The sequence below is a fragment of the Idiotropiscis lumnitzeri genome, chromosome 3 (genome assembly GCF_059441095.1).
Source record: "Idiotropiscis lumnitzeri isolate Australia: NSW breed Sydney's pygmy pipehorse chromosome 3, RoL_Ilum_1.0, whole genome shotgun sequence".
In the NCBI taxonomy this organism is placed as follows: Eukaryota; Metazoa; Chordata; class Actinopteri; order Syngnathiformes; family Syngnathidae; genus Idiotropiscis; species Idiotropiscis lumnitzeri.
The window spans coordinates 27,751,322-27,768,111 of NC_142393.1; the positions used below are offsets into that span (position 1 = coordinate 27,751,322).

Consider the following 16,790-nt stretch of genomic DNA (forward strand, 5'->3'; position numbering starts at 1 on the left):
ACAGTTGTTTGAGTGGCCAAAAGATAAGAATGGGGCATGTAAATTGACCAGTTTGGTTCTTGCAAGGCGAAGGAATTTCACGCCGGTGTCAACAATTATTCTTTGTTATGAGCTCTCGGAAGATCTGTTTTCTCAACTCTTTTGTCAATGATAAAGGGTTAGCAAAAAAGGGTGGTGTGATTACAATCAATTTTCAAAACCAAGTGGTGTTTTAGAATTAGTGTCCGTTTGATGAACATGTCACGTCCTCTTGGAAAATTGCCAACCATAATGAATTCACTTTCATTTGATTTATTCTATATACATTATATATGCTCTTCTAGTACTATCAAATTGACAAAAAGGAGAATGCTAATTTGACTGTCTATATGTACATACACATTACACACACTCTGCCATTGTCTTGAAATGACCTCACACATCCAAATTTTTCACTTGTCAAGGAACTCATTTCATAAAAAATATTACTTCATCAAATAGAAGACATTTTTTTCATGCTTTATCTTTGTATCTTTAATTGCTTCAATTTGATTTCATTTGCCATTTTCTGAAATTACTTCACACTAAGTCTTTAAAGCAGACAAAAGTAAGTGCATACTGGGTGGATTTTGTTTTCCAGTCTCGCATAAATAAATAACATTAAAGGACGGCATAAAATTGCTGAACAATAACCCCAAATGAAGTGCAAGAGCGCATTTTGTACATTTTTCACTTAAAATTTTAATATTGAGGTACTACGTTTGTCCCGTATAGTCCAAATCTGCCCAAAAATATTAGGCCCATTCACGTGGTATAAGACCCAGTGTAAGCGTAATTAAGGCATGTGTGCGATCTCATGGTGATTGGCGATATTGCAATCTGGTTCTTGGACGAAAAACTAAAAGCAATCCAAAGAACATTTAATTTTTTGAAAAATTAAACAAGTGTGTCGCCCATCGCTGTTTTTGGCCATTACTACAAAGTAGGGCTCAAGATTGATGGTGAAAATGCGCAGGAAGCCGGTGTGAAAAAGGTTGTTTTATTTTCTATGTGCAAGCAAGCAGGGGCTTAAATTCAATAGGGAGTAAATCCAACATTATGAGGCCAGGATTAAACCATCTGCATGATTTAGCGTGTGCTCACACACTCACTTGCCGGGCCAAAATTAGGAGCTTAAGATATGCACAATGAGGCATGCATTTAGGATGGGAAGTGAACTCTTTTTAATGCAAGCACACGACCAGTCACCCCATTTGAAGTACAAAAGGCACAGTGAATGAAATAAGTCACTGTAACACCTTTATTTGGGTTCCCAATACACAAATTGAAGAGAAGCGTCTGCATTAGATTCCAAGAGACATCAAAGGCATTGACCAACAACTGTAAATGTGAACTGCAGTCCTATTTACACTATCTTGTAGCAGACATCGGTATTTTCGGACAATTACATGTTTCACAACCCATAGAGGGTGGCGCGACTCGCAGTACAATCAAAAGGCCTCTTGCGATTTCAGTCGATGGACCAGAAATGCACTTTTCACAGACGTCACATCTTCAATTGCGGGTCTCAACTGGGTCTGCATGTGGAGCTCTTGTGCTGCTTTGGGGAGATTTTACGGGACAAAATAACAAAAACAAGGAAAGCAGACTGTGTCCTAGGGAGGTACCAAGGTTCTGTATATTGGATGAGGCGGTGAGTCTCCACACAAGCAGGTACTAAAACCCAAACATTTGTTCTTATATTAAAAAAGTTCATGACCTGAGATTTTTAGTGGAACATTGGGAGGTGGGGGAGTGGAGGGGGTATATTTGGGGAAACATAAATTAACTATGTAAACTGCTGTGACGGCTGCAAGCATCTCGCTTTGCGGCTTCCCTTTGTTTTGAAACTTCAAACATGTGTACATTAAAATCATGAAAAGCAAATTTAAAATTGAACATGTCTTTGTCGCACACAGCTTCATGCATAACGCTGTTACGTTGGACAGCTTCACAAGAATCTTCAGCAGTGTGGGAGATGAGAAATCCATATAACTTAAGACAAATAAAATCTTTTTTTTCTTTTTAAAAAGTCTATTCAACGTGTTAATACGGTAGTATGGACAACACTGGAGGTTATAAATTCATTCCTTGGGCACTTAGTAAGGAGTTCAGCATGTCGAAAGTGTCTTTGTAGTCAGTGTGTTGGCCGTTAGCCGTCAGCAGGCCGTTGGTACCGTCGTGGCCGTGATGCTCCATCATCCTCTGGCTGCTATCCGAGAAGTGGGCAGAGCTGATGGCCGCCTTCGAGCTCCTGCTGCTCTTGGACGAGTGGTGGTGATGATGGTGGCTTCCATCGGGATGAGGCCTCTTTCGAGAGGAGCCCGAGCCACCGTCTCCGCCGTGACTACTGGGAGGTCGTTGGGACACGGAGGCGCCGTCCACCCGGCAATTGGTGCTGAGGGAATACGGGTGAGCGTGGCCGTGTTTGGCGTGACGGTGGCTCGCATGCTCCTTGTGCTTGTCTTTGCCCTGATCTGAGCCACCGTGGCGCTCCGATGACACTTTGATCCTCATCTTGAGCTCCTCGTTGGTGGCCGAGCCGTTTTCAGCGAAAGAAGTGGACACCCGAGTCTTTTTAGAGCTTGATTTCTCACGCCTACCATCACCCGACTGGCCGCCTGGCAATGTCTGACAGCGCTTCTTGTGATGGTGCGAGGATGTGGCGGGGGGTGGCGTGTACATGTCTGTGCCTGCCTCCTCTTTGATGCCATTTTGCAGAGCCAGCTCTGCTGCATGTTTCTCTCTGTACTTTTCGAGAGTTAAGACTTTTTGCGGCCGCAAAAATGATGCCGCATTTACAGCGAGCTGCTGGGGTTTACTGGCAGGGCCGCCGGCAGTTTTGTGTTCGTGTTTCAGCACGGTGAAGTCCGAATGGGGGGGCTGCATGAAAGGGTCACTGAGCGGCTGGTAGGAGGCATAGGAGCCGGCCATGGCGTCAAGGGACATCTCTGCAGAGTCTGACGCTGAGCTGGAAGGGAAGAAGGAACCGGCGACACCAGGAAGGCTGTCTAATGATGCCCCCTGGAAGGCCCCGTCCACAGTAGGACCTTCCGTCTTTGGCTTTTTAGCAGCTTGAATGGCCTAAAAGCAAACAGCAATTCAGTATTACGTGTAAAAACTGGAGCGAAAGTAATCCAGGAAATGTGCAAGGTCCACATACCCTCCAGTTACGTATCCTCTTCAGTCGGCTGGGCGTCTTCTCAAGAATCTGAAGAAACTCATGTGTCAGATCTGCAAACACAAAGAGTGGCATCAGGCACCAGCTCCCGGACAAGCAATTTCTAGGACGGGGTGGTGCCCTCACCGTCCAGCAGCTGCAGCGTCACCGTGCGGTCCACGTATTCCCACCAGTGCTTGCCGTCCGTCGACACGGGGATCTCCCAGTTGGACCATTTGCAAGCCAGGTGGATGCAGACGCAGGCAACCACGGTGGGCCGATATTGCAGGCAGAATGTGGTAAGGTGCAAACTGTTGGTAAAAGACGACAACAGCGGGACAAAAGACAAAGGTCAGCTGACGTTTTTAAAAGAACACACATTCAATCAAAGTGACAACAGGTTTCCACCAAGCAGAACACTTCAGTTTGGCATACTCAGTAGAGGCTTGTTTTTTTGTCACAGGGTGTGGGACGCTAATCAACAAGAGGCACTATTTCAAGCTCCACACTATTGGAACCATACAATACTACTTTTCTATCTTAAAAGAAGGGTCTTATCTATTGTTAACATTCTTAATAACGGGGGAAAAGTGTACTAAAGTAAACCAAACGGTTGTGTTTGATGGAAAATAACAAATAGAAATACAAAGGTAGGAATACTACATCACATACAAAAGCCTTCACCTCCATGTTTCTAAATGTTAATACCTTTGTGTTTTTCAATTCTGACTTACAAAATTATGTTTCTCAACCAGTTAAATGTCTCCCCAAAACCACATCAATTTGTTGGACTGTTGGTCATGTGGAATGTGAGGCTAACAAAGAAAACAAGTGAAGCCTTCCATGGGCACAAGTCCCACACCCACAATCCCAAACTCCACTGCAAACGTGCTGTCAGCAAAGCACTGGGAAAGCCTCAAATTGGCAAGTGGGCCCAGGCACTCGATGACACCTCATATGGGGACATGAGTGGCAAGTCAAAATGCGCCTCATTCACTAATAAATGCATTGAAACGTTCTCTCCTTCATTGTACTGTGGACACCAGCATAGTGGCGGTTCGGCACGGGCAGAATCGAGGCTTATTTTGGTTTACCAAAGATCAACCATTCGGTGCATCAAAATGACAAAGAGGTTTAAAAGTTGATGGCCCCAAAAATGAACATAAGAAATTTCACAGTGTAGTAAATTGTGTTTTTCGGCTCAGAGGCGGAGACAAGGAAAACCACACTTTCTCAAAGTGTTTCCACCTGAGAGTCAATGAAAAACCCAAAAAGATACCTGGGCCTCTATCACAAAGGCTGTCAGGCAAAGCAAAAAGGGGTTCGATATTAAAAAGAAAAAGATATTGGACCTGAGGGAGGAAAAAAAGGAAACGGGAGCGGGACAAGGACCACCCGTTGTCCCTCCACAGGATGAGCGAATGGCTGTTATAATTGGAAAGTCAGCCATCGATGGCAGATGAGAACGCAACGAGGGTCTAGAATGATGAAATATTTGTTGCTGTATTTTTTAATAGCTTGCAATGAATGAGTGAGGACAAGTGCTTAATTTCACTTACAAGCTTATTTTGTACATAAAATGTTCATTACGGATGGCATCAAAGATTATTTAGGTCATTCCGTCAACTCATTTGCAAATTCACGGTTTTAATGAGCATGACATTTTTTTTAATTAAGAAATGTCAATACACTGTGCATCTTGGATAAAAAAAAACATTTTTGGGGTCATCAAACACTCCCTCAGTGACTAGAATCATACAATACTGGAAAATCGTGACATTAGAGGCTTGAGTCTTTTGCTTGGTGTCCAGAAATTAAGACTAAGAAAGGCCGTTAACTCGTATTATTAAGACTATGAGGGTCGACACGCTCATTATGTGCGGGTGCCATAAAATGTATTTTACGTCATCATTTTAGAACCACTTAAAAGAACAAAACTGAGGACACGAACGGTCTTGGCCATTTATGCCTCCATCAAAGCCACATTCAGTTTGCAGTATAGTTTGGTGGGTATATGTTAGTTCATTTGGGGTTCAAAAAAAGAAGACAAAATGCCCCAAAATAAGCGGCAGGCTATACTTCTCAAAACTTTTCAGGCTACCATCTGAGTGTTTTCGACCTGTGCACTGTGTACCAAACAACCGTGAGAGGTAAAGGACACCACTACATTCCACGCTGTGCAATCAACCCCTCTGTGCCAAAGCCCTTGTACAATACACCGCATACAGCAGCCTGGCCGCTTCTGGCTTCCCAGGGGTCCAGGTGCACACAGGGTGATGGTCACAGGAAGGGGTCCTGCAGGACATGAAGCTATAGTGTGCCATTAAAGTGCAATAATGGGAACAGGATAATAACCTGTTGGTAGCCATGAAATAGGAAGTCTGTGCCAAATCCTTGCTTGCTGCAAAAGGAAGGAGAAAGTTGGTTTTAGAAGCCAGTTAATGGGTTGCTGCAACACAGTCATGGTGTTTGGGGGTGTCACGGTTTCACTTTCACAGTCTCGTGTCCACTTTAAAGATAGAAACCTTCAAACTTTCTCTGCTCGTGCGGGTCATTAGGTTAAATGAAAAAGCTATCACCCAAATAGTGGTGTTCACCCAACAAGTGAGCCCAGAATGCGTAAATGGTGGTCTTGCTCAACTTGCCAGTGAACTCTGGTATGGTTCGGTTCACTCAAAAGTGAACGCCACACTGACAAAGGACAGAGAGCAGTCTCAAAATAACATTTAACAGAATAAAAAGAGAGCCCTGTGGCCACAATTTAAAAAGACCAACAGGCGAACCAGACCAAATGTGCCCATCAGGATTTTCTTTTCTTTGGTCCAGACCAGAGGGTCTGACTACTACTGTGAGCGAGTCTGAAAGTTTTTATGCAATGCAATTGTGAGAGTAACGCCGTTACTACCAAAAGGAGCTTTGAATCTAGAGAACCTGTGACACCCCTGATAACTTTTAAGTCACAATTCATGCAATTGTAGTAGACAAACTTGGTTCCCAAATTGCACCTGCACTAAAAAAAAACATCACATTTACCAGACTCAATCATAAGTTAAAACAATAAAAGCACACAAAGAAGGCTTTACCCCGTACTAGCTGGGAGCACCTCACAACATCGGTGTGTGGATGATCTATAGTTATTTCAAAACCTGTAAACAAGACAGTGAGTCATTAAAAGATGGAGGTTTGTTGTGTTGCAGAGGAAACACATTGCATGTCATATGAAGCATCAGTCACTGTGTTCTGTCTGAACCGGGCTGGTCGATATCGTATCGATATCTACATTCACCAAATTAAAAAAAAAATTGGAACGATAACCGTCAACTATCTGGACTTTCCACGCTAGCGCAATATGCAACTCAGGCCAACTCACCACATACTTCCTTTCGAGTTTGCTGTTGATCGAAAGCTTAAAGCCAGCCAATAACAATCCTCTGACAGGGCTTGAGAGAAGCGTGTAGATGGGGCGACATCTCTAATGACAGCCAATCAAAATACACAGAATCTTTGACACTAGCGAAATGTAAATTTTCTAGTTTGATGCCGCCAACCACAGAAGTACAACTCATACAACACAGATATACAATACTTAAACATATTTCTACCTCTGAATAAAATTGCCAATATTAAAAATATATGCACGTGGTGCGCACCTCGCTGGACCATTCAAGAGCATGAGAGTGAGCGAGCCCCGCCTTTAATATAATCCTGTTTTTGTCTTTCTGTCGCAACACACATGTTCAGTGACTAACACTCCATCCCCTTTTTCTACAAAAAACAGCAGTACAGTATACAACATGTTGTATGGGGAGCCTCAGAACGCGAAACAGGCTTCACAACGCAGACAAACTGCTGTTGTTGCATAAAATGATTTATCATTAAGACATTGTTGCAGTACAATTTTAATTGAATTCCTTATTTATTGACGACTTTGCTCATACTGACGATTAGTTCTAATTAAAAATGGCACTTGCCACGTCCTTTCGGATTGATATTTTCCTTTTTGAAAACAAAAATGCTTAATTTTTGCTGAACCCAAAGAAATATCGTTAGCTGGCCGAGACATCTAGCATGAATACGGAGATGTGAATTTTGTCCATATCGCACAGACCTCGTCTGAATGCGTGGAAAAACAGCAAAGGTGTTTTGAGCTCACCCAGGGTTTGCAGGACGATGGTTTCCAGTATTCCGAGCTCTTGTGACTGCTGATGGAATGCCTGGAAAACAGCAAGCCATCAGACTATACATTTGTTCAATGATGTACTACTGTATGCAGCATCTTCATCTGCTGTTGTAGACTACGCATCATAAATCCCCTCGATGCAATGTCTTTATGTTGTGGGAATATTGATTTGATGACGGAAACGACAGTGATGCCCATGAATCATGAGGCATACATTCCAGACACCTACGGTAGATAAAGATCCACAATAGACAGAAACTAGTTAACTAGGTTTGAAAATAACTTAACACCTGCTGCATTTACGAATATATGTATCCTTTTCATCTATTTTCACGCTTACTGTCAAGATGACTTCCAGATCACGTTACTTTATGGAAACCGAAAATTCTGGCTCAGTTTTCCAAATACAAGGTAAAGTGTGCTAATTCTCACCCGTGGCTCTCTGTGACTTTGGGAAATGGGTGCGGCATTTCAAATTGTGTTTGTTTCTCAAATATAATTCTTAAATTGACAATTGCGCTGGTGTTGTAACAACAGTTTCATTTATTATTTTGGGTCATGGTGGGATGACTCAGAATTTATTTTTAGTCATTGAGCTACTTGCCTCCTAGTATGTTAAACTGTATACAACCCCCCCTAAAAAGTTTCTGAAGAAAAATTAATGCTATGCCACACATGAACTATATTAAAAAAAAAACATCGCTCCCGTAACCTCACAAATGACAGTTTATATAATCTTGTGAGTGAGAAGATGAAGCCCCGACGTGTAGTAAAACATCATTAACTAGGTCAAATATAAATCCGCCCACACAGTATATTTTAATTGGCTGATATTTTGCAAATATATCCTTTTTAATTCAAGATAACTGACTGCACGCTCCAGAGCAATGAACGCGACAGGCAACTCGGGATTCAAACGAGGCACGTGGGCAAGGAACCTCTCTCTTGTTGCCGATGGGTAAAAAAGTCCGTCTGAGTGTATGTGATATAATGATGACGGAATGCAGACGCAATCAGCAATTTTGGTTCACTGCAGGTGAATCATTTACGTTTGGCTTTCATTTAATGAGCACTCAAATAGATGTAGACTATTGTAAAAATAAATAAATGAAATAGTATTTTCCATTCAAGTTGGGATGTTGTGTTAAACATAAATCAAAACAGAATACAATGACTTGCAAATGGTCTTCAACCTATATTTTATTGAATACACTAAAAATATATTTAACACTTAAACTGATACTTTTGTTTTGGGCAAATAATAATTAAGAAGAAATTGGCAGCCACATGGTCCCAATAAGATGGAACAGGTGGCAAAAATGACTGCACATCAAAACACCTGTTTGGTATTTGATGGTAACGGCTTATATTTGTATTTCAGGTTGAGGTTCAGAATTCTGGGTGGCATGAGGTTGGCTGGAAAAAAAAATACAATATTATGGATGAGACCAACCTGTACGCATGTCTGCAACCCCCCCCCCCCCTGGACATAGGAGAGTACGAGACCCTTAATAAGAAAAAAACCTTTGGGTTTAAAGGGGGGAAGCAGACACACTCAAGTGTGCACACATGCATAATCATCCATCTATTCATTTTCTGAACCGCTTCTCCTCACCAGGGTCGCGGGGGTGCTGGAGCCTACACCAGCAGTAAGCGGTGCACACCCTGAACTGGTTGCCAGCCAATTGCAAAGTCAAGTAAACTGAGAAAATCGTTTGTAAATAGTTGATCAAATGGAGCTGCGTAACAAAATAATGTTCCAATCAAAAGCACATTTATTGGTTTTGTTCATGTTCTATCGAAGGGAAGAACTGTTGATTGACATGCCACTAAACAAAGTCAATTGTGCAGAAAAAAGATTATTTTGCTCAAAATTGGTGACTTAAGTGAAACCAAACAATTTTCAAATGGCGATTACCAAAGAACAGAACAAGGTAGAACCACACTTGTTTTTTTTTTTCCAACAAAGAGCACCTGTTCTCGGTCAAAAGACGCAATATTCCGTGAGCCTTGAAAGATAAGTCGAAACGCTCGAAATTGGCTGCCACTCAAAGGGTTGCCTTTTTGGAAAACTTTTGGCACTGCAAGAGTAAATAATTAAAATATTAAAGATAATTTGAGCAAATTTGTTATTTTAGACGTGTGTATCTGACTAGTAGACCATCGCATTAATCAGCACCCAAGAAGTAGCCGCGCGTGTGACTTCTCTGACCTCGTTAAATGAAACAGATGGGAAGCAAGTTTGCTTGTCAACAAATTATTTACACTGTATCTGAAATATCGTTTGGACGTACCACAATTCCGAACCTGTCTGGCCGTTGTTTTCTCAACTATTGTGCCCTTCAGTCTGTTTAGCAGTCTAGGCAGACAGACATTTTTTAAAGCATTTTTGGGCTGAGCCCGGGTGTTTTCACATGGTTCCTGTCTTCCTGTTACTCCAAACACCATTTTGCTGCAGCGCGGAGGGAGGCCACTTCCAACAAGCAGGCGTGCGTCTGCGTGTGCTTGTGAGTGGCTTTACTGCCACACTCTGACCACTACACCCCCAAAGTAAACACAATAAAACATTGCGTAATATAAATAAAACTAAGACTGCTCCATTTGACAAGATATTCATATCAGAAATCAGCAATCAGAATCAGAAATCCCTTTATTGTCAATGTACTCAAGTGTGCAACGAGATTAGAGCTCCACGATGTCCTGGCGGGTATATCGATGCTGTGCCTCTGTTGGTGCCAATAAGACCAAGCAAAAACAAATAAAAAGCAATAAGGAGCACTGGGAGGGAGAGCCGTTAGCCGCTGCGTCTATGCGTGCCGCCATCTTGGAAATTGATTTCCTTCTATCCTTTTCTATTCCATTCCTTATATCTTTGGATTATTTAATTATTCTGTGACCTATAAAATATCAGAAAATGAAGAAATCCAATCTTTTTGCACAGATGCCTGATCAGCTGAAAACCACCTGATCGGACCCAAATTCCAATCTGATTAGAACATCCCTAGGAGCGGGCCACCAAAATATTGGCTAGTAGCCATTTTACAAAAAGAATTAGGTGAAATAAACTCAACATTTTTAAAAAATAATTGGAAAAATAAACAGCATGCACATTGCACATGTTCCCAACCTCCATGCCTTCCGCAGTTTGTTTGACAGAAATGCCATATATGTAAGGCTAATAAAAAGAAACAGGCCTTCATGAAATAAAGTGTGTATGTTTAAGACGATATAACCTCAACACATCGCTGTTCTCCGATGTTCATATTGGTGATTGCTTGTTGCACTATTTCGAGGAGCCTGTACCACCCTACGAGCTATGGCTGGAACATTCACGCTGCATCTGGTGTCACTAATAATCACCTACATGGGTGCGAAAAAACAAGCAAGCATCATTACACCATCACCATTGCTAAGCTATCGAAATGCATTCGTACAACACAGCAATATGTGTTTGTGTGATACAGAACACTTGACATATCAGTCTGACTAGAACCACGCTACAGCGAAAATTAAGCAACTTTGAACAGCCAGCCAAGCAGCAGGCAACTTACTCGTAAGGGACTGGAGAAAAAAATAATTGTAAAGAAATATAAAGAGCCACCGGAAATAAAGAAGCCCCAACTTAGCACATTTCTAGTTTCCTAATTTTTGCACAGACAGAATTGTGCCTAAGGGGGCATTTGCGCAATCGTGTGCCATTGTGGGACGGAATTAGCTAACTCCTGGTCAACTGAATCATTCCAAATCAAATCAGGGCGGGTGAAGCACACACCGTCCTTGACATGCGTGCCCAAAGTGCGATGATACAGGCAAACCGCAAGACCTCACCTTAAGGATGATGTAGTTGGCCGCACCCGTGACATAAGTGATTAGACACCGCCGTGCACCTGCGACAGTGCAATGATGCAATCGACACAGTCACGACTTTTGGGCCATATCACCCTGCCTTAAAAATAACGCCACTCGGGACAGGAGATTAATTAATTCATCACCACGCATGCCAGGCAAGCAGACCGGCCTATATGGTCAAAAGTACTTGAAAAGATTCAATATTTTGACAGATAACCTCCATTCATCGCTCCAAGTAGAAACTGGCTTTGTTTTATCATGTAGTGGATACATGAAATGTAAAAATAATTCATTTGTACATTAAGTATATTACACTAATTTGAAACAAAATTTTATCCATGCTTAAACTATCTAATCAAATCTATCAACTAGGGATGGCTTGATAACACTTTTTTGTATCCGATACCAATTTGTCCAATATTGATCCTTTTTTGTCGCTAAAAGTGGTTCATATGGTAGAGCTGGGCAATAAGAAGACATACAGTGCAACCACGATAGAAAAGATTCGACCACGTAGCTTTTCCACTATCCTGTCTATCGTCATTTGTCATCTGCGGCAAACTGCTTGTAATAAGAATGTCTGAAGTAGCTTGAATCTTATGCTTACAGTCATTCGACATTACAAACGTACTGTGCAAAATTAAGATTAACAGTAAATGGAAAATTAATAAATGAGTTGGGAGAATGCAAATAAATGAATACTACTTCTTAGAAAAAGAATAAATAAGACTATACACATTTTTCCCAATAACTGAATGGCAGCGATCATCCCTCAAAGCTTCACTGGGCTGCTTACGCTACCTGTAGCAGGGTAGTTTGACTCGGCCAAAAGTGGGTGCGTCAAACTAAGCTTTTTGTAAAATGACCGAAAAATTATTGTGGTAAAGCGTTATTGTCATCAAGATTAGCCTTTATCCTGAATATCTTCTTCCACATCGCCTAGCACAAATATGTGCATCTAATTTTCTTGATGCTGACATCTAAAAATACCACGTTTACAGTACAACTATTCTGGTCCAACAAAGAAAGAAGGAAAACACACAAATCATGTGTACCATATTTTACAGCCCATTCGGCGCACAGTATTATTAGGCGCAATATCACTCGCCTACTTTGTATCACAAGTCTGCTCAAAATTATTGAGACACCTTGTTCAAGCTTGGTACACATTGCAGAGTGAAACAAGGAAATACAATTAAACTATTTATAAAAACCAAAAGAAAGACTCAAACAAATTTCACTCTTCTTGGGCACCAAGCATTTTTTTTAACGTAGAAGGTAGTGAACAGAGGAGTAAATAAGGAAAATGCAATGTTTTAAAGAAAAGTTAAATAAACACTTGTATTGGGTTTTGATTTTATTTATTTCATTTAACCTTTTCTTCACTAGTATGGCTAATTTAATAGTAATAAATGGGTCTAGACAATCAATGCTACAAAAAAATCTTCAAAATTTGTAATTTTTATTAGCACTACAACCCAGTATATTGCAACAAAGATAAATATGTGTTTTATTGTTAGGGGATGCCACTTAGGGCTTGTAGAAAATATGTCATGTTCTGTTAGTTCATGAACGCATACGTGAGTTCGCTGACTAATACCTCCTTATTCCATAGTAGACACTACCATATGCTCGCATATAAAAAAGGACATCAAGTTGGTGTTAGTTACATCAAACACACACCGTAAAGTGTCTGTATGTGCTAACTACAGCTAGTTTCACTGTGTCAGAAATGAAATCAGGCATCAGCCACAGCATGCTTTCTTTCTTGACGATTGAGCATCAAGAGTGATTAGTCGACTAATCTCAGCAGCCCAAGTTATAAGGCACATTATCTTTGTTAAGCATGCATGTTAAATAGTTGTACCATGTTTTTGTTATAATTAGCGCTATTATGCTAGATTCAGACACAAAATGTCTTGCTTGTTTTCTGTTCGCCGTGCAACTACACTAGGGTTGCTTTGAGAGGAGAGTAGTATGGAGCCTTCCGACAGACAAAAATAAAGTTTTAACATTGCCTGACAATCTGGTGATAAGGTAGCTTAGTTATTACTGTGGCTAATGCTAACTCCTATCTTGGTTTAAAGTGCAAGTGTAAACAAGTCAACGCAATCACCATTATGCAACCTTTTTTCCCCTCTGTCACGACAGTTATTGGAAGCTGGCTGCGTCGTTTACCTGGTGCTGGTCCCATATTGTAATATTGGAAACGCGTAGCCTTGAAACGGTCAGTTTGCGTTGGTCTGACCACAGCAATAGGCTAGCACGACTACATTTCCCATGATTCTAAGTCATGCAATCAGGAAGTACTTCTTGTTCAGAAATGACAAAAACTAAGTGGCCTGCTAGCCCCTGATGTTGCGCAAAGTGAAGTTGAGGTAGTGCTGTGATATTGTTTGGGCTGATGGATTGGATCGGACTCGTTCTAATAAAAATAATCCAATACCAATCTAGCCATTTCAGCCTGAATCGAACACCCCTTCTATCAACAAAGTTATTGGTTTGTTTGCAAAATAGGGGGGTTGAGTTTTGACATAAATCTGATGAATGTGATTTAATAGACTTGCTTTAGTTTACTAAAGTTGAAAATAGAATGAGAAAAGGCTAATTCAATCACAGATATTTTTGATGACAACACACTGCAATCTTATTTATACTATGATTCAGGCGACAACTGTGTGCACTGTTTCAAGCTTGTTGCAATAAATACATTACTATGACAAATATTGAGGCCATAATTCATAATTATTGGTTCTAGAGTAATTATTGTGTTGTGCAATTAAACAGTATGCATAATTATTTAACACAATAACCATTTGCGGTAATGTGCTTGACAAAATGTGAACGATATGGAAATTGAGAAATATTGTTATGGAAGTGATGTTCTTTAGCTATAGCAGCGCTGCAATCAGTACGCTTCCATGGAGGACAACAAAAATCAGGTTTTATTGTTGATACGCGGTAATTCTAACAATTTAGACAACTTTTAATAAAGAAACAATAACTAAACAATGAAATATTTATTAGAAATAATTGAATAATTATATAATGGATTAGTCGCCTATCAATCATTGCACCGCTACAATTAACCTTTTTCCTCTAAACGTCTGAATGAGCTAAAGAGTACAATTTCTTTTCAAGTGCACAAAAACATCCAAGCGCACCACACAAACCAGATGCCATACTCACATTGCTTTTAGTGTCTAGGGCAGGCTCTTGGGGGTTTATACAGGCATGAGCTATTTTAATGACGTGCTCCAGTTTCCGAGGCTGCTCCTCAACTTTAGCCGCCAGAAACAACGTTGTTTGGGAGATAATCTATGACAAATGTCAGTCAGTTAAATTTCGTTTTCCATACAGAAGCATTTCTTAATAAAACATTACTCGTATGCAGTACTTACGTTTCTGTGGAACTTGGTGAAAGAGTGAATCATATAAAATCTGTGCATGTATACTATTGCGGTGTTGATGATCAGTTGAGAGCTGAGTGCACAGTTAAGGGGGGATGATGACACCACGAAAACGGTTACAAAGAAACACGTTACGTGCCATATTTTCAGTACAGTGGTCGGCACGTGTACACGTAGAAGCCCTTCCTATTCAAATACAGCAATCAGAAAAAGGTTTCACATGAGAGGATTTAACTACTCGTGATCTGATTCTACGGCGATTACAAATTACAACCTCATTGTGTATGCTAACAATGCAAGGTACAAAACAAAAGCTAAGCTAGCGTCAAGGCCCAGACGCCACCGGCAAATTGGGAGTAATATGTTAATGGGAGAGACAGGGAGCATGTTGGGCATTCAACTAACACACCTTTGCCAAAGTGTAAACGAAAATAAAGAATGGTTTATGTATGTGTATGTCGCGACTTGCAGGAAATAACAATATAAGCAGCGCTAACAGTTTTATAAGCTAATGCTAAACAAAGCTAGCTTGTAGCCCCTGGCTCAAAGGATACACGTTGAGTCTCTGGCCGATGTCTTGGATTAGGTTGGCGGCTTGTTGTCGGTAAGAAAGCTCCCTGTCAGCCTCGATACCGCAGCGTCGAGACGGCGTGTTTTCAAGCTGTTCCCGGGTGAAGAGCCATTTGGTTGAGGGTCCCCGGTGCACCGCCATTACGCTCCCACAGCCAAGCCCGACCGGGTAGCATCGGAAGGGAGTGAGGTGACTGGAGCACCGGAAGAACGTCAACAAAGGCCCAAGCGGCTTCCAAACCGGTCAGCCGGCAAAATCACAGCGCCCCCTAGCAACTGGTAGTGTAAATATCCACCCATCCATCCATCATCTGTACCGCTTCTCCTCACTAGGGTCGCGGGAGGTAGTGCAAATAGTTATTTTAAAATGACTCTCACGCCTTGTTCGACTCCTTTCGCTTGTTCGTGGCTATTTTTGTCCCATAGACATAGTAGCCACATGAAAGTTTTTTTTTAGATTTATTATGTCGTTTGCTATTTATAGAGTCTAAAGTGTTTAACCAACACAATTCTGTTCTTTTGATTTGTATAAAACATGTTAATCGTTATTATAATTTGTTTACATGAGGCGTATTTTTTAAGCTCGTTACATATACCACTTTTTGGATTGCCCAGGTTTTGCAGGTATTGCATTTCTGCAGCAGTAAGGTGAGCTTCCGATTCCCTAAATGAAAATGTAATTCATCTCCATGGTCAGCAGAGGGCTATCTCCACTTGCGTCCATTGAATGAATACTGTACAGTACCGCAACTGAAAAGCGAATACACAAAAATTGACTCTTGTATAAAATTAGATGTATTTTTGTAACCTGAAGAATTGGTAGAGAACAAGCAATAATTATTTTCAGGTATTGGATAGAAAATAAAAAAACAAATTGTGCGATTCCATCCGGGATATTAAAATGAATTTAAAACAATAAATCATAGCTTTCACTTGGCCAGAGGTGACCATGACAGAACCAAAAGACATAATTTGATGCAAACAATGTATTTTGATATGTTGTATTTCAAGTGCTGAAGTTACAAAATCAGACATAAATCCCCGCCCTTGAGAAGTTTTATTACATGTGTATTACAGCAAAAGAAATCCTTAAAACATTATGTTGATAATTGGTCAATATGACATTAATAATATACAACCTGTTTACATGGCCCATATGATTATTTATTGGTTGTTTTAACACTCACAGTTTATTCATGAATTTTAATTGAATGCAATTCATTTTAGTTGCATATCACTTATCGTTGTGATTTTCGTCTCCTTCAATCAGTAATAAGTGTAAGTGCTGCTCGCCCTAACATTGAAAAATGTTTTGTCTAGACTGCAGCAGTTATATAAAGGTGAATTGTAGTTTGGTTTGAATGCTTTTAACAATTTTGGGCGTGTTTGATGACAAGTGGCGACCTGACGTGAAGCATCGCGCCCCACGAGGACAGGTCACTATGGCAACTGGTGCCAGCCCGCCGGGTGGGTCACGCGGACTTCGTCAGCCCGTGTCATTAGTGGCCATGTGATGTTTTATCACCAGAGCGCCACTTGTGCGCCAGGGAAGCCGACCCTTGCGTTTGCTGAGACAAAACATTTTCCAGCAGTTTTTTGTAAC

At 41.0% G+C, this 16,790-nt stretch overlaps 1 protein-coding gene across 1 annotated transcript; it reads right to left on the bottom strand.

Annotated features, from left to right (window-relative positions):
* Positions 1-1,265: 1,265 nt before the first annotated feature.
* On the bottom strand, positions 1,266-15,425 carry ccnt2b (cyclin T2b). Its single transcript, XM_088290904.1, has 9 exons — positions 15,172-15,425; positions 14,609-14,690; positions 14,397-14,525; positions 7,332-7,392; positions 6,262-6,324; positions 5,534-5,579; positions 3,326-3,489; positions 3,182-3,252; positions 1,266-3,102 (listed from the first exon to the last, which is right to left on the bottom strand). The coding sequence occupies exons 1-9, from the start codon at positions 15,327-15,329 to the stop codon at positions 2,095-2,097; spliced, it is 1,782 nt and encodes a 593-aa protein (XP_088147030.1). The 5' UTR covers positions 15,330-15,425; the 3' UTR covers positions 1,266-2,094.
* Positions 15,426-16,790: the final 1,365 nt, after the last annotated feature.